This window comes from Cervus elaphus, chromosome 1, assembly GCF_910594005.1.
Source record: "Cervus elaphus chromosome 1, mCerEla1.1, whole genome shotgun sequence".
NCBI lineage: Eukaryota > Metazoa > Chordata > Mammalia > Artiodactyla > Cervidae > Cervus > Cervus elaphus.
This window is the reverse complement of record NC_057815.1, coordinates 19,599,898-19,623,379: the sequence shown is the minus strand read 5'-3', so window position 1 is coordinate 19,623,379 and position 23,482 is coordinate 19,599,898. Positions and strand designations below refer to the sequence as shown.

The following is a 23,482-nucleotide window of genomic DNA, read 5'->3' as shown; positions in this document are numbered from 1 at the left end:
GGTAGTCTTAGAATATGTGCCATTTCAGGACATTTGAAATAATTAATTAAATCCAATAAAAAACAACAGGAATCACTATGGCTTCCCTAGGCAAACATTTCTGATTTTCTTTAAACATCTTTTGTGGGATACCGATCAACTTAAAGCCAAAATTAGAAAATGCTTAGGCCATTTATAGACCTACTAATCAATCCAAGTTTTCTTTGTAAGGCATAGGTACTCCATAATGACTAAATGAATCAAACTACTAATTGTTGTTGGGTTAGAATTAAACAGCTAGGATTCTAGAACCAGCTCAATGACAGATGAACTGTGATGCATGAAGATTGGCACCAAGACCCACAGGCTCTAGAAGCTTTTCCACATAGCTCTTCCACATCTTTTACATGGGGTGAAGGATGGTGTCCAGGAGGCTGGCTCTCTGATATACATCTCAAGGTGCTCAGGAATATGTCTTTTGCCAAATGGATGATAGTCCCACAGCCTGCTACATAAAGTGCTATAAACTTGACTTTGATATTACAAGACCAGATTTATGGTGCTTTAGGTAGTGGGGGAGGTAAGGGAAGTATATGAATAATTGTAGTATCTTTATACCAAGAAACGAGGGGCTCTCAGCCTTATTTAAGGTTCATAAATTTCCTAGGAGGCAGTCTATTCATCTTTATGAGCATTACAACCTCACTGTGATTTTCAGATTCCAGCTTCTGTAAATTAGCACTTAATTGTGACAACTGTTTCCACATTTCAACCCAGTTTTCAAGTGCAAATGAGTCTGGAAAGAACAATTATTTTATAACTTTTAATGAGGGAATACCAGGGTATTTTAAACTCAAAATCATGAATCTCATGACTCCATTTGCTGGTTTCATTTCTCAAGAATGGAAACATTCACCACTTGTATTTGTAGAAATTAACCTAAATCATAGTAAAAGATTCCCAGTCAAACAATTCCTAATTGTCAGGGTTCAAAAAACTGTTAAGTGGTGAATGAATGGAAATTTATTGAGCAGCTACTATGTGCTGGGGTACTATGTGAGATGCTTTCACAAACTCAAGTCTCATGGAATTCTCATAACAAACCTTCATCTTAGAGACTACTTTTTTCATCTGATGGATGTGGAAACTGAGATGCAGAGGAGCTGAGTGACTTGCTGAGCTGAGATGCAGAGGAGCTGAGTCACTGGACATAGTAGACATTTGACAAATATATGCTGGAAAATGAATGGGCGAATACATAGATATCTACAAGGTATTGGATTAGGCATGAAAGCAGCTGACACTGTCATAAGGCAATTCTCTGAACTCTAGTGGGGGGTGTATAAAATATATCTATAAAATGAAAAATAAGAACAAGGTTAGGAGATGAATAAGAATCAAGGAGACCTTTAAATGTATGTCTTTCTCTCATTTACTAGACTATGAGTCTCCGAGTTTTAAGCACCACTGGGTCCCTCACAGCATTGACCTTGCAGTCAACATGCTCAGGTTCATAAACATTTCTGCATTTGTTTCTTTTATTAGATAAAATGGGAATAACAGTACTCTCCTGCCAAGAACATTAAGCTTGAACAAGTTAAAAGTGTCTGAAGTGAGGTCCAAACCCTCAGCTCCCAGTAGGTATGCCTCACATTAATGTTGAAATGAGTAAAAGAGATCAATGAATGGATAAGGAAGCTGTGGTACATATACAGCATGGAATATTACTCAGCCATTAAAAAGAATTCATTTGAATCAGTTCTAATGAGATGGATGAAACTGGAGCCCATTATACAGAGTGAAGTAAGCCAGAAAGATAAAGAACATTACAGCACACTAACACATATACATGGAATTTAGAAAGATGGTAACGATAACCCTATATGCAAAACAGAAAAAGAGACACAGAAGTACAGAACAGACTTTTGAACTCTGCAGGAGAAGGTGAGGGTGGGATGTTTTGAAAGAACAGCATGTATATTATCTATGGTGAAACAGATCACCAGCCCAGGTGGGATGCATGAGACAAGTGCTCGGGCCTGGTGCACTGGGAAGACCCAGAGCAATCGGGTGGAGAGGGAGGTGGGAGGGGGGATCAGGATGGGGACTACGTGTAACTCTATGGCTGATTCCTATCAATGTATGACAAAACCCACTGAAATATTGTGAAGTAATTAGCCTCCAACTAATTAAAAAAAAAAAAAAAAAAAAAGAAAAGAAAAAAAAAAGGTGGAAAAAAAAACTATTAAAAAACCCTATTCTGTCTGGAAAAAAAAAATGAAATAAGGTTAAGAAAAGAATCACCTAAAACCAGAAGTAGTCAAGATTCTGCAATTGGTGATCGCTAAGGAAAGGGAGATCATGCTCACTTTGATCACAGTGTCAGAAAGCAATGATGTGTGTTTAGTTTAATTCAATGAGACACAGCACTGAAGCACAGTCCTTTGCAAATAAAGACACTTGGAGAGCCAGATCTCCCAGCACCAGCAGCTTCTGCATGTGTGAGTTCTAGGAAAGGTGTGCTGTCTCCTTAAGCCCATCAGAGCACTGAGCCCAAGGATACTGCAGGGGTTCCTCAATGCCGCACAGGTAAAAACTGGTATAGGAACGACAAGGCAAACCCACTCACAGTAACGAGAGTGACCATTGTGGAAAAGGCACGTTTGTCCACCAAGATATTAAAAGTCACCTCTGGTTTTCTACTGTGAAATGGATTTTCCAATCAATTTGCACCTGAGTCATATGCCTAGATGTGAGGAATGTTTGATAATGAAAGTGGGCTTAGGATATCCACAAAGATAGACAACCATTATCAGAGAAAAGCAGAGGTTGCGCTGGCACTAAGAGAATAAACGAGCAAAAAAAGTCCTTGATCCTGTGCTGAGATTTTCTTCAAACTTTTATGTGTGTGCCCTCGTAGATGCATGCAGCACTATATAAGACAATGTGGTTTTTATTAATGCTTGCAGGCAAACTGAGTGAGTAGGGCACCTAGATACTTACAAATCATATGGGTTACAAACAGTGGCTAAGGCCTAAAAACTAAGCTTTAAAAAGGGAACGTCTTTTTCTGTTTTGCATATAGAGTTATCGTTACCATCTTTTTAAATTGCATATATATGCGTTAGTATACTGTATTGGTCTTTATCTTTCTGGCTTACTTCACTCTGTATAATGGGCTCCAGTTTCATCCATCTCATTAGAACTGATTCAAATGAATTCTTTTTAATGGCTGAGTAATATTCCATAGTGTATTTAGACTCTGTGGGAGAAGGCGAGGGTGGGATGTTCTGAGAGAACAGCATTGAAACAAGTATACTATCAAGGGTGAAACAGACCACCAGCCCAGGTTGGATGCACGAGACAAGTGCTCAGGGCTGGTGCACTGGGAAGATCCAGAGGGATGGGATGGACAGGGAGGCGGGAGGGGGGATCGGGATGGGGAACACATGAAAATCTATGGCTGATTCATGTCAATGTATGGCAAAAACCACTACAATATGGTAAAGTAATTAGCCTCCAAATAATAAAAATAAATGGGAAAAAAAAGGAAATGTCTTAAAAGCAAAATGGTGCCAGAAATTTCTCAGTAAATAGTGTCATAGAAAAGTTGAGTACTTTGAATTTATTTTGTAAAATTTTTATGATTGTACTGATTATACAGATACTTAAATATGACAATTTTTGGATAGTCCCATAGAAGGCTCTCCAGACTTTTAAAGCCATACAGGGAAGAGAACAGGGTCCACAGAAATGCCTTGGTTCTATGCAGAGTTTTGTATTCAAATAATAACAGTAGCCAGCATTTATTGAGGGCCTACTAGGAGCTGGATGCTCTGCTATTATTAAGCTCAATACAACTTTGCAAAGGGGTTGGAATTAGCTATTTTCCTAAATGCCGAGGTCTGCATATAACTTCTCCAAGGCCACTATCAGGAACTGATTTAGGATTTTATTGTAAATTTACTTGACTCCAAAGTCTGTGCTCTTCCCACTCCCACAGTCTTTCTTTTTGCTCTATTTCTATCAAATTTATGGTAAACAGTTTTAATATTGATAAAACACAAAAAAGCTTTTACTTGGTACATACCACATTGTTCTGGAAATCCAAAGAAGTTAGCCCTTACTGAACATAAGAAATTAGAAAAATCCATTTGACTTAATGTCTCTTGTACTCCTGTTTAATTTACCTATGGATAGTTGCAGAAGAATGATATCTCAAGACTGCCTTACCCAATTCATCCATAGAGTCAAGGACTTTCTGCAAATTCTTACTCAGATATCAAATAGGCAAATAGAAAGTTGTAAGCATTTGATTTACATTGACTAGCTCATTTCTAAAATAACGTTCATGTCTTAATACACTGAAATTGTTTCCTACATTCTAAATCATTTTTGAAAGAGCAAGTTATCTCTTTCTAGTTAGTATGCAAGGGCATGACAAAAAACAACACTAAGTGACTAATTTAAAAATGAAAGATATTTGCATCTAAAAGAATTCAGAGCCAGTTCTAACATTTTATATGAAACGTATTTATTTAATTTAATCCTCAGCTTCTTATGCCAGTTATTTACCAATAAATTGTTTTAATATTAAAGAGTGTTTTAGATATTATAGAAAAATAACATCATGTAAGAAATGACAGAATTGATATAAGATCCTGGGGAATGGGTTGCTAACTGTCCCAGAGTTACAACATCTAATCATTTAGAATCTGTGAAAATCATCTTCTGGAATCAATTTAATATTAGTATGCTTGATGCACTCAATATTAACTTACTGATTTTTAAAGAGGAGTGCACATCAAATTCAGCTCATGTATCAATAAATGGCAAATCTTTGGGGAAAATGTATTTTTGTCAAGCATTATTGTTGCTCAGAACTACTAAGTTGGAATGCCTCAACAATTATATCCATATTTCAATCACAACACAAACTATGAAAACAGGTTTCCTTATTACTATCGGGTTTTCTATGGCAAAAGTGAAAGTGAAATTTCCTCAGTCATGTCCGACTCTTTGCGACCTCATGGACTACACAGTTCATGAAATTCTTCAGGCCAAAATACTGGAGTGGGTAGCCTTTTCCTTCTCTAGGGGATCTTCCCAACCGAGGGATTGAACCCAGGTCTCCCACACTGCAGGCGGATTCTTTACCAGCTCAGCCACACAAACACACCATAATTCAGGAAAGTCATGCTCTCCTGGAATAAGTTAAAAAAAAAAAAAAAGGATCTCACATTGTTAATTCCCATAAGTCACTTCTCAATGCCTAGTCCAGTAGAGTTTAAGACCGACAGTTTTTCCATGTTGAGATGTCAGATTTTGTGCTATATACTTGAGTAAATACACACTGCCTATAAATTCAAAGGACTTTTTTTTTCAAGGAATCATAGTATAATTTCTGTTAACTTCAGTGGTCATGCTTCCTTGACTTCCCTGGGGGCTCAGTGGTAAAGAATCCACCTGCCAATGCAGGAGATATGGGTTGATCCCTGAGTTGGGAAGGTCCCCTGGAGAAGAAAATGGCAACCCACTCCAGTATTCTTGCCTGGAGAATCCCATGGACAGAGGAGCCTGGCGGGCTACAGTCCATGGGGTCATAAGAGTTGAACATGGCTTCGTGACGGAACACAGGCATAGGTACATAGTGGTCATGCAAGGATTCAAAGAGTAATTACATGGCTTGTAGAATATCCATATAATTATGTGCAAATTTGCTGTTATCAGCATGTTCATCAGAAGACATAAATGCAACTTGAATTTCAAATTACTTATTTTAAAATTTTGAGCAGCTTTAAGGTTGAAATTATTGGCAAAAATTGGGTTTTGGAAATGCAGTTATCTATAGATTTCCATTATCCATGCTACCCTTTTCTCCATTACCCCCTAGGAAACTGAAAGTTGGATATACTAACTTGTCCTAATATCTTCAGTCTAGAAGCTTTTACAGACAAGTTTTTGCTTATCTATTACTTGTGAATTTGAAAAAAAGTGAAATTCTAGCTGAAATTCTGGCTTCAGTACTTGGCAGTGTTATGTCTCCTTTCCCTCCCTCTTCTCTCTAAACTTTTAATATCCTCATACTTACCATTTTCAAGTCTCTTCTTAAGGAGAAATAAAACATCACTGTCACCTCATCTCCCTTCAAATAATAGTAGAAGCAAAGCATAAAATTTAATTTAAATATATTAACTCTTTTATACTATTTAAGTACTTCACCTAGTGTATTTGTATTTTATTTTAGTGTTTATAAAATTTTGTGATCTATGTATTCACATTCAATTTTAGAATCTTGTTCTTTGATATCATGAAAAATTCCACTTTTGATCAGTCTGGGCAAATCAGAAAAAAGGATGCTCAATAGATATTCACAAATGACAAGTTTGTTTCTACACATCATCATTAAAAGATTATTGTAGGGGCTTCCCAGGTGGCTCAGTGGTAAAGAATCAGTCTGCCAATACAGCAGATGCACGTTCAATCCCGGGGACAGGAAGAGCCATGGAGAAGGGAATGGCAACTCACTCCAGCATTCTTGCCTGGGAAATCCCATGGACAGAGGAGCCAGGCAGGGTAAAGTTCAGGGGGCCGCAAAGAGTCAGACATGACTCAGTGACTAAACAACAGCAACAAATACTAGTAGTAGAAAATGTTTTAGAAACCCTATGAAGTGCATATTTTATTTGACACCTAATGGACCTCCATCATCTATAACTATTTTTCGGTTTTCACTCTTTTATTCACTATCCCGTTTCTTATACATCAGGATAAAAACCATGGATTTATATTTTTAAGTTGCAAAAGCTGACAAGAACAGCTGAAATATTAAACGTGACTTCCTCTTGCTTCTGTGATACACACAGGCGGTTCAGCATCAGGGGAATGATAAACAATTAAACCAGCACAGTTATACAAGTGTAGAGACAACGGTGACTTGCCAATGTTCAATGAAAGGGTACAGATCTGCCTCAGGGCCATTTCAAATAAGAGATTGAGAGATGGAATCCAAGCCAACAGGGGAGATAGATGTTTACTCTGTCAGAAATCAGCAGAATGTCGCCTTGAATACTCTAGCAAGGTTATTTCAGTAACCAAAGGCATTCCTAGTAAAGGCTCAAGCCTAACTCTATGGAGTGGGTTGATATAAACTTTAGAAATATACCAAATTATTAATATCTCCAATTTCACAAACATTAATTGAGCAGCTAAAAGGTGTCCGTTGCTACAGATGTTCAGTCACTAAGTCATGTCTGACTCTGCAAGCCCATGGACTGCAGAACATCAGGCTTCCCTGACGAGAATGAGAGCTTGCTCAGACTCATGTCCATTACACAACAGTGATGCCATCCAACCATCTCATCCTCTGTCACCCCGTTCTTCTCCTGCTCTCAATCTTTCCCATCATCAGGGTCTTTTCCCATGTGTCAGAGATCGTACCAATTTACTGAAGATAGAGGATGAACAATCCCTCAACCCTGAGTGCCTCTGAGGATCGGTCTCAATCTCCTGAAAGTGAAAGTCGCTCAGTTGGGTCCGACTCTTTGCGACCCCCATGGACTATAGTCCATGGAATTCTCTAGGCCAGAATACTGGAGTGGGTAGCCTTTCCCTTCTCCAGGGGATCTTCTCAATCTCCTAGGAGCCATAAAATAGTATCAGTGCCCCAGGTTCGCCCTCAGAGTTTCTGAGTCCGTGTGACTCTGACAGCACCAGGCACCTGTATTTTGTTAAAGCTCCCCAGGTGACTTAACATTCAGCCACAGTTGATACACTCAGGTCCTAGGATCTCACATTGCTCAGTCATATCTCTCTGCAACCCCATGGACTGTAGCCAGCCAGGCTCCTCTGTCTATGGGGATTCTCCAGGCAAGAATACTGGAGTGGGTTGCCATTCCCTTCTCTAGGGGACTTTCCCAATCGAGGGATCAAACCAGGTCTCCTGCATTGCAGGCAGATTTTTTTTTTTTTAACCATCTGAGTCACCAGGGAAGCCCCCTTAGAGAAAATACAGAGATACAATAGCAATGCAGTAGTAGGATAAATAAATGCTTCTCAAGTACTCCACGCTTGAGAAGTCTGGAGTGGTGGGCTTCACAGAGAGACAACAAGGGGCAATAAGGGCTCCATAAAGGAAGTGAAGCGGTCACTTCAGAATCGCAGTAACCACAGCTGGCTAACGTCTCTTGGCAAGTACTATGTGTCAGGTGCTCTGGATGGCACCGCTAACAACCCCTGAAAGCAGGTATTATCATACCCACATCGCCAGTGAGGAGACTGAGGCTCAAGAAGAACCAGTGATGAGCTGAAAATAACCACACAACTTGTAAGTGGCAGGGTTAGGATTTGAACCAAGATGCCTTGCCTCTAACTCAACATAATGTCTGGGGAAAAAAAATAAGTAATGAATTTAGGTGATTTTTAAATTTTAGTATTTCAAAAAAGTAGGTGTCAAGTAGGGCTGACCCTCAAATAGCTGTCATGGTTAAGATACTTGATGACATAGTCAAGTTTTATCATTTCTTTGTCCAATGCCATTTTAATTTTTTTTTTTTCTGGGGTTCTCAAAGCATCGTGAATATTTTATTTTCTTTCCAGTTGACCTGCTGCTGCTGCTAAGTCTCTTCAGTCGTGTCCGACTCTGTGCAACCCCACAGATGGCAGCCCACCAGGCTCCCCCATCCCTGGGATTCTCCAGGCAAAAACACTGGAGTGGGTTGCCATTTCCTTCTCCATCAAGTAGACCTAGTAGAGATCCAAAGACAGCAATGCCTTATAAAAAAGCATTTCCTTTTTTGAGTTGGATACAAAGTGAGCGCTGAGGAAATTTGATTTGAGAGTTACACTGTCCTGCATGCAACATCCTAGGTGGCGCTAGTGGTAAAGAACTTGCCTGCCAATGAAGGAGATGCAAGAGACCTGGGTTCCATCCCTGGGTTGGGAAGATCCCCTGGAGAAGGAAATGGCAACTCACTGCAGTATTCTTGCCTGGAGAATCCCATGGACAGAGGAGCCTGGTGGGCTATAGTCCATGGCGTCGCAGAGTTGGACATGACTAAAGTGACTTAGCACTCACACACGCATGCAGCATATCTCCATAACATCAGGGCCACCAGTGACTCTGTTGTCCCCACTTAACTGTGCAATTTAAGTATATGAGATTACGACCTAAGCCATAAGTAGCAGATTTAGGCAGGAGTTAACTAATTAGTTGTTTCAGCCTACATGTTCTAACAGATTGCCCTTACCAACACAAACATTATCTGTAAAAGGGCCCAGGTTCACAATTCCTGAAAGTGAAAGTCGCTCAGTCATGTCCCACTCTTTGCAACCCCATGGACTGTGGCCTGCTAGGCTCCTCTGTACGTGGAATTCTCCAGGCCAGAATACTGGAGTGGGTAGCCTTTCCCTTCTCCAGGGGATCTTCCCAACCCAGGAACCGAACCCAGGTCTCCTGCACTGTAGGTGGATTCTTTACCATCTGAGCCACCAGGGAAGCCCAGGAATACTGGAGTGGGCAGCCAATCCCTTCTCTTTAAAAGGACCTCTGTTATTACAAAGTATAAGAAATAGGCTATACTGTATTAAATATCTTTACATCTGTGATGCAAGTCAGCCTTATAAGACTTCCAAAAAAATGTTAATAATAACAAATCTTATCAAATGAAGCAAGAACATAACAGACTAGAAATTATACTTTTATTCAATAAGGGTAATTACAAATTATTTCTCTATTAATTTGAGTTAAATATTCAAATAAACACTCACATCCTGAAATCATATTACCCAGATGCAGCATCCTATTTTTGAAGAGTTTAAGTATTATGGTTTTAACTCTTGATGTTTTAACTCTGCCTGAATATTCTTTTCTCCTCCCTTCACTCTGTTTTTCTGAACCTTTCAACTGCATGTGTGCCCTCACACGTGTGCAAAATATCCAAGATCTTTGTTTCTTTCTTGGGACCTTTACAGCCTATGAACTACCAAGGATGCCAAGCCTATGGTAGGACCTTATAAAATTTTTTGGAATGGACACTGAATGAGTAGAGTTGGAATCTTCCAGAGATCTGACCACTGCTTTACCAGGAGCCTCTCCGGCAAACACGGACTGAATCCTGGGCTAATTCAACACTCACATCCATCAGAGAGGCACAGTGGACTGTTAGACATGCACTGCCATTGGAGGCAAGAGACCAGGATTCTCTTTTCTTCTCCATTGCCATGCAGCCATTGGAGAGCTATCCAGCTCCCCTGACTTTGGTCACCTCTACTATTTATGGTGGGACTAAAAATGCCTTGTTTGCCAAGAAGCACAAAGTTGATCCAGATGATTTTATAAGGTCTTTTCTAGCTCCAAACTTTGACTGACTCAAGTCTTTCTTAGTCCCATGCAAACAACACAGTTTGGGCAAAACACAGAATATCATTTGAAAGTGCTGTGAAAAGATAAAGAAGAATGGGCTAACAGTACTCATCTGATTTAAGTGTATTAAATATATTGCATTGCAAATTCTTACTTGTTACTATTAGCACTCGTATCTGCTTATGAAGAACCGTATCTCTTTCTTACCTTTTGACTTCCTGTCATGATACGATCTGCCTCGATGATGAGGGGTATCCAAATACAGATTCTCAAGATCTTCTTGCCATGATTCTGGATTGAAGTGCTTGAGCAGCTCTTCCACAGTATCAAATTCCGCAATGGTTTTGTCCAGAGCATCCGCAGTGAGAGTGGGGTCCGTTACTGATGGAGAGTGATAGGATACCCCCTAAGAGTGACATACAGCTCAGTGTACTCAGAAAAAGTGCATTGCTACGAAATACAAGTCACACAACCTTACGGAAGAACACAGACTTCCGATTATAAGACGTCACATATCTAAATATCATGCTAAGCCCCTATGCCATAGTCTTGCCATATTCCTAAATAATTACTTGGTAAATCATAGTCATTTGCTTTATTGCAAATCAAAAACAGGAAGATCATAAAATACCCAGCTCATCTGAACTATAATTATTAAAAATGATACCAGATAAATGGAAATATCAAAATAAGTCATTAAATGTCTTGGTTCAAAGTCCCAAATCATCATATCCATATCAACAAATAATGGTAATAGGTAAATTATGAACTCCTTTTATCTTCCATGCAAACCGTGAGTAATTCATTTCATCTCCCATGCTTAGCCTCAATGCCCCCTCTTTATAGCTCACATAGCACAATAGATGTTCTCTGAGCAGTGTTTAAATTTACTCTGGAAACATCTTGATAAAATTTGGTATTTTTAGCAACTTATTGTCAACAAGAATAATAAGCCATGAAACTGGCTCCCTTGACTTAAGACTGGAAGATTCACTTGGGTGTGTATGTGTGTATATATGCATTGTGTGTGTGTGTGTGTGTGTGTGTGCGTGCATTTTAACTGCTATAGTTCCTAGGGATCCCTGTTGCCATTAAAACATTCTTAGGAATACTCTTTAAGTGGGATAACATCATAGAAAGTCTGGAAGGGATTATGTATTTTGCCATGGAATATATTCCCATATAAATTTCTAAGCACTTACTTCACTAACCCTTGTACAAACTAGAGGTAAATGAGCCATGAGTCAAACATCTCTGTAAAAATTCATGACCCATTAACAAGGGAATGGAAAACACATAGTCTCCAATGTTTTCTAAATGTCTTTAAAGAAATTGCTAAACAAATAATATCCTCCATGGGCAAGTGCCTCATATCTCTATAGGAAAATAAAAATTAATGAAAACTTACATTTCTGAAACTTAGCTGCATTCCTAATGAGAAATAATATGCATATGCATTATAGAGTCCCAGACAGCAAAGCCCACAATTATTTTCAGACTTTCAGGTGAATGCTTTTACTTTTTAACAAATCAAGAGCAAAAGACACTTACTCTTGGGGGAACGGTCTGCTTTTAGCAAAATTAAAAAGTTTTCAGTTTAGTTCATTCGCTCAGTCATGTCCGACTCTTTGCAACCCCATGGACTGGAGCACGCCAGGCTTCCCTGTCCATCACCAACTCTGGGATCTTACTCAAACTCATGTCCATTGAGTTGGTGATGCCATCCAACCATTTCATCCTCTGTCATCCCCATCTTCAATCTTTCCCAGAATCAGGGTCTTTTCCAATCAGTCAGTTCTTCGCATCAGGTGGCCAAACTATTGGAATTTCAGCTTCAGCATCAGTCCTTCCAATGACTATTCAGGACTATTTTAGGATGGATTGGTTGGATCTCCTTGCAGTCCAAGAGACTCTAAAGAGTCTTCTCCAACATCACAGTTCAAAAAAATCAATTCTTCAGCACTGATCTTTCTTTATAGCCTAACTCTCAAATCCATACATGACTACTGGAAAAATGATAGCTTTGACTAGATGGACATTTGTTGACAAAGTAATGTCTCTGCTTTTTAATATGCTGTCTAGGTTTGTCATAGCTTTTCTTCCAAGGAGCAAGTGTCTTTTAATTTCAAGGCTGCAGTCACCATGTGCAGTGATTTTGGAGCCCCCCAAAATAAAATCTGTCACTGTTTCCATTGTTTCCCCATCTATTTGCCATGAATGGGACAGGATGCCATGGTCTTAGTTTTCTGAATGATGAGCTTTAAGTGAACTTTTTCACTGTCCTCTTTCACTTTCATCAAGAGGCTCTTTAGTTCTTCTTCATTTTCTGCCATAAGGGTGGTATCATCTGCATATCTGAGGTTATTGATATTTCTCCCAGCAATCTTGATTCCAGCTTGTGCTTCATCCAGCACAGCATTTCTCATGATGTATTCTACATCTAAGTTAAATAAGCAGGGTGACAATATACAGCCTTGACATACTCCTTTCCCAATTTGAAACCAGGCTGTTGTTCCATGTCCAGTTCTAACTGTTGCTTCCTGACCTGCACACAGATTTCTCAGGAGGCCGATAAGGTGGTCTGGTATTCCCATCTCTTTAAGAATTTTCCACAGTTTATTGTGATCCACACAGTCAAAGGCTTTAGCACAGTCAATAAAGCAGAAGTAGATGTCGTTTTGAAGCTCTCTTGCTTTTTTGATGATCCAATGGATGTTGGCAATTTGATCTCTGGTTCCTCTGCCTTTTCTAAATCCATCTTGAACATATGTAAGTTCTCGGTTTATGTATTGCTGAAGCCTGGCTTGGAGAATTTTGAGCATTACTTTGCTAGCATGTGAGATGAGTGCAATTGTGTGGTAGTTTGAGCATTCTTTGGCATTGCCTTTCTTTGGGATTGGAATGAAAACTGACATTTCCCAGTCCTGTGGCCACTGCTGAGTTTTCCAAATTTTCTGGCATATTGAGTGCAGCACTTTCACAGCATCATCTTTCAGGATTTGAAATAGCTAAACTTAAATTCCACATCTCCACTAGCTCTGTGTGTAGTGATGCTTTCTAAGGCCCACTTGACTTCACATTCCAGGATGTCTGGTTCTAGGTGAGCGGTCATACCATCAAGATTATCTGGGTCATGAAGATCTTCTTTGTAAACTTCTGTGTAATCTTGCCACCTCTTCTTAATATCTTCTGATTCTGAATAGTTAGGTTCACACTATTTCTGGTCCTTTATTGTGCCCATCATTAAATGAAATATTCCCTTGGTATCTCTAATTTTCTCGAAGAGATCTCTAGTCTTTCCCATTCTATTGTTTTCCTCTATTTCTTTGCATTGTTCACTGAGGAAGGCTTTCTTATCTCTCCTTGCTATTCTTTGGAGCTCTGCATTCAAGTGGGTATATCTTTCCTTTTCTCCTTTGCCTTTAGCTTCTCTTCCTTTCTCAGCTATTTGTAAGGCCTCCTCAGGCAACCATGTTGCCTTCTTGCATTTCTTTTTCTTGGGGATGGTCTTGATCCCTGCCTCCTGTACAATGTCACAAACCTTTGCCCATAGTTCTTTAGACAGTCTATCTATCAGGTCTAATCCCTTGAATCTGTTTGTCACTTCCACTTTATAATCATAAGGGATTTGATTTAGGCCATACCTGAATGGCCTAGTGGTTTTCCCTACTTTCTTCAATTTAAGTCTGAATTTGGCAATAAGGAGTTCATGATCTGAGCCACAGTCAGCTCTTGGTCATGTTTTTGCTGACTCTATAGAGCTTCTCCATCTTTGGCTGCAAAGAATATAATCAATCTGATTTCAATATTGACCATCTGGTAATGTCCACATGTAGAGGTCTTCTCTTGTGTTGTTGGAAAGAGTGTTTTCTATGACCAGTGAGTTCTCTTGGCAAAACTGTATTAGCCTTTGCCCTGCTTCATTCTGTGCTCCAAGGCTAAATTTGCCTGTTACTTCAGGTATCTCTTGACTACCTACATTTGCATCCCAGTCCCCTATAATGAAAAGGACATCTATTTTTGGGTGTTAGTTCTAGAAGGTCTTGTAGGTCTTCATAGAACCATTCAATGTCAGTTTTTTCAGCATTACTGGTCAGGGCATAGACTTGGATTACCTTGTTTGGTAATATTGAATGGTTTACCTTGGAAACCAACAGAGGTCATTCTGTCATTTTTGAGATTGCATCTAAGTAGTGCATTTCAGACTCTTTTGTTGACTATGAGGGCTACTCCATTTCTTCTAAGGGATTCTTGCCCACAGTAGTAGATATAATGGTCATCTGAGTTAAATTCATCCATTCCAGTCCATTCCATTCCAGTTCATTCCAGTCCAGTTCACTGCTTCCTAAATGTTGATGTTCACTCTTGCCATCACCTGTTTGACTACTTCCAACTTACCTTGATTCATGGACCTAACATGCCAGGTTGCTATGCAATATTGTTCTATGCAATATTCCTATGCAATATTGTTAAGAGTTTTTATAAGAGCATAAATACCTACTATTGGTATAATTTGTTGTAATTCAAATACACCCTGTATGGAAAGGGAGTAAGTGACAGATGGGGTTTGGAGTGTAAAGTGTGAGACATGAGATAGATTGGTGAAGGTACCAGTCCAGCTCTTTAATCTAGGAGTGTATTTGTGTTTGTGTGTGCATGGCTCATAGAAGCTGAACCCTGATTAAGGCACATTACTTCTGTCTTTCACAACCCTCTTGGTACACTATGATTAAGGCAGCTAAATTTATGATTCAGCAACACAAGTCCCAGTTCCCACTCAACTTTGTATTGTCTGGATCTACAGTCTACTTGGCTCTTACTGACCACACGATGTACAATTAGCTTTGTATCACAATAATGTGGTCTAAGATCCACAAAATCAAAATTAACTGGCCAAAGTTAGGTGCATGATACCATAAGAAAGCTTTGAGATTACATTTTTCCCTCTTTTTTGAGACAAAAGCAGGTACATCAATCAAGCCATTCAACCGCAAGCAAAGCTACCTAAATGATTCTGGGGAACTCCTGGCAAGGAGCTTCCTGGGCTTAGCCTTAATAGTACCTAAGGTATAGTGTGTATTCAGACGTCTCTCCAAGAGAAAGCTGTGGAGGTGCTCTTAGTCCTTGAAGATGAGGGGGGAATCTAAGCCCTTCTAATATTAGTTTGAAGAGCAAATACAAAGTATAGGTACAATGTAAAAGTGACTTTGTGTATGAATTTTGCTGCTCTTTCCAAGTTTTGACTTGAAATACTAATGATGGTTGGGGATTCTCTGGTGGTTCAGATGGTAAAGAATCTGCAATGCAGGAGACCTGAGTTTGATCCCTGGGTTGGGAAGATCCCCTGGAGAAGAGAATGGCTACCCACTCCAACACTGTTGCCTGGAGAATTCCATGGACAGAGGAGCCTGGTGGGCTACAGTCCATGAGGTCACAAAGAGTCAGACATGACTGAGTGACTAACACACTAGCGATGGTAAAGAAAATACTTATGACTGACTAGGTCACCTACTCAGCAAAGGAGAACATTTTTGTTTCTGAGGCAATTATTTCAAAACTATTTTTGAGGGAAACACTAGTTGATTGTGCTTCTTTCAATGGCACTATAAATTGGATCTCATTCAGATTTTGTCATACGTTCATAACAATCAAACTAAAAGCTAAGTGAATTACTTTAAAATGATAAAAATTTGTAAAAAAAAAAAAATGCTCTGAAAACTGTAAACCAGTCTCAACAGAAGCAAAGAATGGTTTACATAGAAATCCAAGGGCTCTTGCTCCTGCTTCAGAAGGTTCTTGAAAATCAGAATGCTGAGGAAAGAAGTGAGGTCTCCCTCATCTTCCAAGGGGACTCAGCAGAACCTGGACTTAGAACTCAATCTGGAAGAGTTTCCAGTGGATTCAGACATAAGGCTGAGCTTGCACAAATGCACCAAATGGACGGGACGATCCTTCTCTTTAAGAGGACCTGGGCTATCCTGAGTTAGAAGGGGACTTCAAGCTTATTAATTTCTGCCCTTGGGGCAAGGAATGATGAGACAACCCTGAGCTACCATGCACAAGATACTTGGGAAGCCAGAGGATCTCCTGATAGAACAGAACATTCAGTCCTGGTGGAAAAAGCTGCCACTGGCATGTACCTTAAATTGTCAGTCAGCCTCTAACTGCCCACACCTCCTGCCTAGCCTCTTAGCTCCCCAGTACCTCAGCATTATTTTAATTTTCTCCTACATGACAATAATTGCCTATACCCAGTTAATTTCAGAGCATGCATTCCCAAGTGTCAGAGATGAACAAAGATTTTGTAAAATCACCATTAGAGACCTCGCTGATCTCCATCAGATCATATTCTAGTCCAGCAGCCACACTTGGTGAATTAAAGAGTCACAGAATCCATAGATGAGGAAATCCTGGCATCTCAGGATATTTTTAAAAAATCCCCCCCAAGAACAAAAGATAGACTATCACTTCAGGGGAAAAAAAAAATCAACGTTGACTCAGCCACACTAACATACTTTAGAATCATAGCCAACTTTTCTCCATGCTCTTAATAATGAACAACTGCATTTATCATATTTTAGTTTATTGCTACGCAAGTGCTACCCACAGGATTGGTGAAAACAAAACCTGCTCTTTCTGTACAAAGTAGATAAGTAGACAGAATACTGAGAAATGACTAAATTTGGAGGAACACAAATGGAGCACAAACCATTTTAAGTTTCAGGGTGAGTTATGTTTTATTTCTAAGACACACAGAACACAAGTCTGGCTTGCACTTAAGTTTTATCTTGCGATTAACACGGGGGCTTTTTCACATATGAAAAGACCATTGAAAATGGAAAGGTTAACAGCTTCCCCTGGAATATTCAAAAAACTATTCCAAAATTCCCCACTTGAGCTTGGGCCTTGGACCTGTTTCATATATTTTATATGGTTGGATAGTCCTTTAGTTGGAATGTCTGCTTTGAAACTCATAAATATTTAAGTCATTGTCTCCTGTGTTCCTACAATGGGTACTGACATTTCCTGGAAACCTTTCTGAAAGAGAAGGCAAAAGGGCATCTGACATAGCCCACTGTAACCTAAAAGAAGTGGAAGAACACATCATGCTTGAGATCTGGCTTTGGATCAAGCCATAGATCCTTCATGCAGCTAAAGTCATCCCAGAATTGACCTTAGCTACTACTCCATCAGTTGTTTTTGCAGGCAACAGAAAAATAAATTACTTACTGAGATAGAGCTTGTGACTGACTCCCAGTTGGTCTCTGAGGCTGCTGCAGGTTGGAAATCTTCCTAGAAGGCAAAGAAACATTCATGCGAGTCAGGCAAACTCCTGTGCAACTCATTACATGCACAGTTTCATCTCAGCCATCTGAATTTGCTTCCAGCTATGTGACAAGGGGAATACAGGCTACACGCCTGCTGAGCAGATCACCATCTGCCTTAAGCACCTCTCCTCAAGAGCCCTTGTCATTCAAGACATGGACAATTGCATTCACATATTCTTATAAACACTTGTGAAATGAAAAAAAATGTGAGGACAGGAGTTCAAATTTTAACTCAGTCATCCACTGGCCACGTGGCCTCTCCTCTCTAATCCTTCTCTTCCTCTCTGCAAAAGGAATGTGTTTTTACATTGTGCAATGCCGTGCTACGCTCAGTCATGTCTGACTCTTTGTGATCCCGCGGACTGTAATCCACCAGGCTCCTCTGTCCATGGGGCTTCTCCAGGCAGGAATACTAGAGTGGGTTGCCATTTCCTTCTCCAGGGGATCTTCCCAACCCAGGGATCAAACCCACATCTCCTGCACTGGCAGATGGATTCTTTACCACTGAGCCTCCTGGGAGGCCCTGTAAAAGGCTGACGTAGGATGCTTAAATTACAGGGCCATTTTGAGGATTGACTGCATTAATTATGTAATTATAACTAGAACCTAATAAAGACTAATAATAATTATTATCAGTGTTAGTGTTTACTTGGTTTGAACTATGTTCTGTATTATGTTCATTTCTGTCAAGCTAGTCTATGATAATCTGTGACCTTTTAAAGATAAATTAACTGACAAAATGCTATTCCTGACTCTATCAAGAAATGTCAGGAAGACTGTCAGGAGGAAGGAAATGGCTGTGGGAGTGACAACACACCACCCACTCAAGGAAAGAAAGTGAAGAGCAGACTCAAAGTCTTAAAGGAATTGTGACCTCAGAGAAAGAAACTTATAAGGCAAAGTTCTTTCTGATTTGCCTGTTAATTATTCCAGTACCTGTAAGTTTCAAAAACATAATGGGAAGTAAAGCTGACTCTATCATTTTCACAAGTCACACATGATTTCTTGACACTGCTAAAATAAATCACTTTGGTTAATTTCTTCTCGCCTGATCAGGGAGTAGGAGGTATTTTAAGATGACACTGAGAAAAATTCAGCCACTCAAATTTGACAGCTTATTCACCCAAGTATGCTTACTGAATGAGAGCTAAGAATCATGTCTAAATTCCATTAACATTTTGAAGAGCTGAAATTTGCTAACTGCTGATGATAAAATTGGTTTATATATAAATGTCTACATAGAATAAACTTTGGTTGTTTTCCAGAGGGAACTGAGGCAAACGTGGGGTTCAGGAATGAACATCTATTAAAAACTGGCTGGGCATCATTATTCTAATCTCAATCTCAAGGAAGAAAGGAAAAAGAAAAATCTCTGCACTCTGCAAGGCAGAATGTACATGGAAAGAACACTGATATATCATGGAAGGATGGGTGCAAACAAATGAAGGTAAACATTTATATGAGTCTTCATAAACTGGTAAACAAGTCAAAATAAGCAAGAAAGCCAATGGCTTCTTCATGTCTTGGAGATGGTATTAGTGTGAGAATATATTTCAGATTAAAAAATGGGACACGAGTAATTCTCAGATCAGAGAATTTTCATTTTTACTCATTCATGATATATTTGTTAATCATCTATTGTGATATATTCTAAGCTGAGCATAGAATCACAAGGAAATAAGAATCTATAATTCCTCTCAAGGAGTTCAAAATGTAGACAAATAAACAGGTGAACAAACTCAGGCAGGTGCTCTGATAACTCAAGATACCACAGGCGGTAAGAAATTCTTCTTGCCTAGGAAGTGGGCTTAGAAAAATTTTGCATAAGAAGGTAACTTGACCTGAGTCTTGTAGACGCAGATAAGTAGACAAGTAAACAGATGGCTATTTGCTAGAATGGTACAGTAGAAGACAATCAAAGAGAGAGCAACCTATGATTGCTCTCTATATGCCTACAATATGCTCGTATATGCTCTCTATATGAAGAGAGTATACAGAAAAAGGAGTGAGTTGATGGGGAAAGTTAATGAATCAGTCATGTTGGACATAAAGTATTTGTAGTACTGATATAACATCCAGACATGTTCAGGAAGCCATTTGTTATATGAGAATCAACCTCATGAGAGAATCCTGAACTTGAGGTATAAAACTGGGAAATTATCAGCATAAAAATGGCTGACACATATAGCATTGTGAAATTACCTAAATAAGTAATGGATTGTGTCAACGGCATAGGAAAATCAGAAGAGGAACCATCTTAAAATTTTGGAAGTGGAAAGAACTCTTAGGATTATCTAAAATGCTAAAAGGATAGGAAGGATAATCTCTTTATTTTAATTGGTATTAGAAGACCAATTCTCAGACAGACAGTGTGCTCTATATTATATAGCCCTCTTCTGGGAATGATTGGACCATCAGAACCCATTCCTCAGTAAAAAACTGTGTGGTAATTTTTCACATCATTGCAGCTAGCATGGGTAATTGTATGCCTGGGGGAAGAAAATGGAACAGAGTCCAAAAGGAAAGTCTTCTATTGTAGGTTCTATACAGTGGCTCTAGTGGTAAAGAATCTGCCTGCCAATACAGGAGACGCAAGCGATGTGGGCTCAATCCCTGGGTCAGGAAGACCTCCTGGAGTAGGAAATGGCAACCTACTCCAGTATTCCTGCCTGGAAAATTCTAAGGGCAGAGGAACCTGGTGAGCTATAGTCCATGGGGCTACAAAGAGTTAGACATGACCGAACACACACACACACACACACACACACACACACACACACAGATTTTATAAGTAGAGTAAGATAGGAATCTAATTTCATTCTTTTGCATTTAAATATCTAGTTTTCGCAGCACCATTTATTGAAGACTATCTTCTTCACTATTTGGGCTTCAGAATTCCAGTCAGAAATTTTAATAGGAACAAATGATAAAGGGCTTCATTAAGACCTATATAAAATATATTAATAAATTTATCTTCTCTTAGCAATATGAATATTAGACATTTAAAAGAAACCAACTTTCTTTTACATTATTTTAAAAGTTTGCCATTATTTATAAATGGCATTTGGGAGAATGGATACATGTCTGCGTACGGCTGAGTCCCGTTGCTGTTCTCCTGGAATACCACATCATTGCTAATCGGCTATGTGCTTAGTCGCTCAGTCGTGTCTGACTCTTTGAGACCCCATGGACTGTAGCCCACCAGGCTCATCTGTCCATGGGGATTCTCCAGGCAAGAATAATGGAGTGGGTTGCCATTGCCATATCCAGGGGATCTTCCAACCCAGGGATTGAACCCATGTCTTCCACATTGCAGGCAGATTTTTTTACCATCTGAGCCACCAGGGAAGCCCTGTTAATTGTCTATACCCCAATACAAAATGCTTTTGGTATTAAAATAAAATAAGAAGGATGACATTTAAAATGAGCTTATAAAAGGGAATGACATTCATTACAAAAATAAAATACAGAACCTCCAAATTTTGCCCTGAAAAGAGAATCTTGGCATGGGAAAGAAATAGCAATTTTACTTTCTAAATCTATACTCCTAGGACAATTTTCATATCTTCTACCATAATCTCCCAAATCCAAGATACCGGTAAATCTCCCAACTGTCTGTTAACTTTCTCCATGCTTCTTCCTTCCTTCTTACAGTCTGCATTACATAAGGCAGCTGGAATTATCTTTTTTTTTCAGCTTTTTGAGAAATAGTTGACATAAAATGCTGTATAAGTTTAGGGTATATAATGTGACAATTTGATATGTATATATTGAGAAATAATTACCACAGTAAGGTTGACACATCCATCATTCACATAATTACAAGTGTGTGTGTGTGTGTGTGTGTGTGTGTGTGTGTGTGTGAAAGAGAACGTGTGGTGCGAATATTTAAGATTTTCTCTTAGCAACTTTCAAGTACATAATACAGCAGTCAGCAGGCTGTGTATTAGACCCTCAGAACTTACTAATCTTATTACTAGAAGTGTGTTATCAATATCTCACATTTTCCCCAACCCTTCTGCCCCCAGCAACCACCATTCTATTTTGTTTCTGTATGAGTTTTGTTTTGTTTCCTAAATGATTCCACATGTAAGTGAGATTATATAGTTTTTGTCTTTTTTCTGTTTGATTACTTAGTTCACACAGGATAATGTCCTTAAGGTTCATCCATGTTGTCAGAATGCAGGATTTCCTTCTTTATTGTGTTTGAATAAATATGTATAAATATAATGTAAAATATATATGATATATATTACAAACATATATAATTTGGATATATATCATATTTTCTTTATCCATTCATCTATCAATGGACATTTATATTGCTTTCATATCTTGGCTATTGTGAATAATGCAATGAATGTGGGGATGCAGATATTTCTTCAATATAGAGATTTCATTTCCTTTGGATGTATATCCAGAAGTGGGATTCCTGGATCATATGGTAGTTCTATTTTTAATTTTCCATACTGTTTTCCATACTGGCTGCACCAGTTTACATTCCCATCAAAAGTGCGTTAGGGCTTTCTTTTTTCCACATCCTCAGTGACAGTTGTTACCTTTTGTCTTTTTAATAATAGCCATCCTATCAGGTGGTAGGCGATATCTCACCATGGTTTTGATTTGCATTTCTCTGATGACTGGTGATAATAAGCATCGTTTCATGTACCTATTGACCATTTACATGCCTTTGGAAAAAAGTTTACTCAGGTCCTGTTCTTATTTTAAATCAGATTATTTGATTATTATTCTTTTTCTTTTCTTTTTTGCTATTGAGTGGTATGTGTTGTTTGTATATTTTTTATATTAACTGCTTATTGGATACATAGTTAGGCAAATATTTTCTCCTATTCTCCAGGCTGCCTTTTCATTCTGTTGGCTGTTTCTTTTGCTGGGTAGAATCTTTTTATTTTAATACAGTCTAATTGCTTTTTTTTATAATGCCTTTGTTTTTGGTGTCATATTAAAAAAAATCACTACTAACACCAATGTCAGGAGCATTTTTCCCTGTTTTCTTCTAGAAGTTTTATGGTTTCAGATCTTACATTTAAGTATTTAATCTATTTTTAGTTAGTTTTTATGAGTAGTATAAGATAGGGGTCTAATTTCATTCTTTTGCATTTGAGTATCTAGCTTTCCCAACACCATTTATTGAAAATAATTTCTCTCTCATATTGAGTATTCTTGATTCCACTGTGAAATATTGATTTGTTTCTTGCTTCTCAATTCTATTTCACTGATATCTTTTTAAACTGTAAATCAAGTCACTCTGTTTTCTGTTTAAAAAAGAAGCAACAGCTTTCCCTTGCACGCAGAGAATCTGGTTTCATAAAAGCTGACCACTGCTTACCGTGTCTCCTGGTGTCTTCTGTGATTCGATGTTCTCCAGTTCTCAGCAAACCCCCTCCCCTACTACCCTGACCTTCTCACAGTCTTTCAAATAACACCTCCAAGCTTCTTCTCCTCTTGGCTCTAAATTTGTTGTTGGCTGGGATGCTCTTTCTCCAAGTCTTAGCTCTCTGTTCAAGTATCAAATATTTAGAGAACCTCTTCTGAACACTCTATTTAAAATACTTCCACTCATATATATGTGTTAGTATGCTGTAATGTTCTTTATCTTTCTGGCTTACTTCACTCTGTATAATGGGCTCCAGCTTCATCCATCTCATTAGCATACTAACACATATATATGGAATTTAGAAAGGTGATAACGATAACCCTATATGCAAAACAGAAAAAGAGACACAGAAATACAGAACAGACTTTTGAACTTTGTGGGAGAATGTGAGGGTGGGATATTTCAAAAGAACAG

The 23,482-nt window shown here is 38.8% G+C and overlaps 1 protein-coding gene across 3 annotated transcripts in view; it reads right to left on the bottom strand.

Annotated features, from left to right (window-relative positions):
* PDGFD (platelet derived growth factor D) overlaps nucleotides 1-23,482 on the bottom strand; it is a 264,825-nt gene that overhangs the window by 17,746 nt on the left and 223,597 nt on the right. For 2 of the 3 annotated variants that reach the window (XM_043892530.1, XM_043892455.1), the window contains exons 4-5: nucleotides 17,573-17,635; nucleotides 10,550-10,748 (exon numbers count right to left, since the gene is read on the bottom strand). In XM_043892530.1, the coding sequence (XP_043748465.1) occupies nucleotides 10,550-10,748; nucleotides 17,573-17,635 (262 nt within the window). The remainder of the gene's footprint in view (nucleotides 1-10,549; nucleotides 10,749-17,572; nucleotides 17,636-23,482) is intronic. The other variant, XM_043892553.1, reaches the window with a different exon arrangement.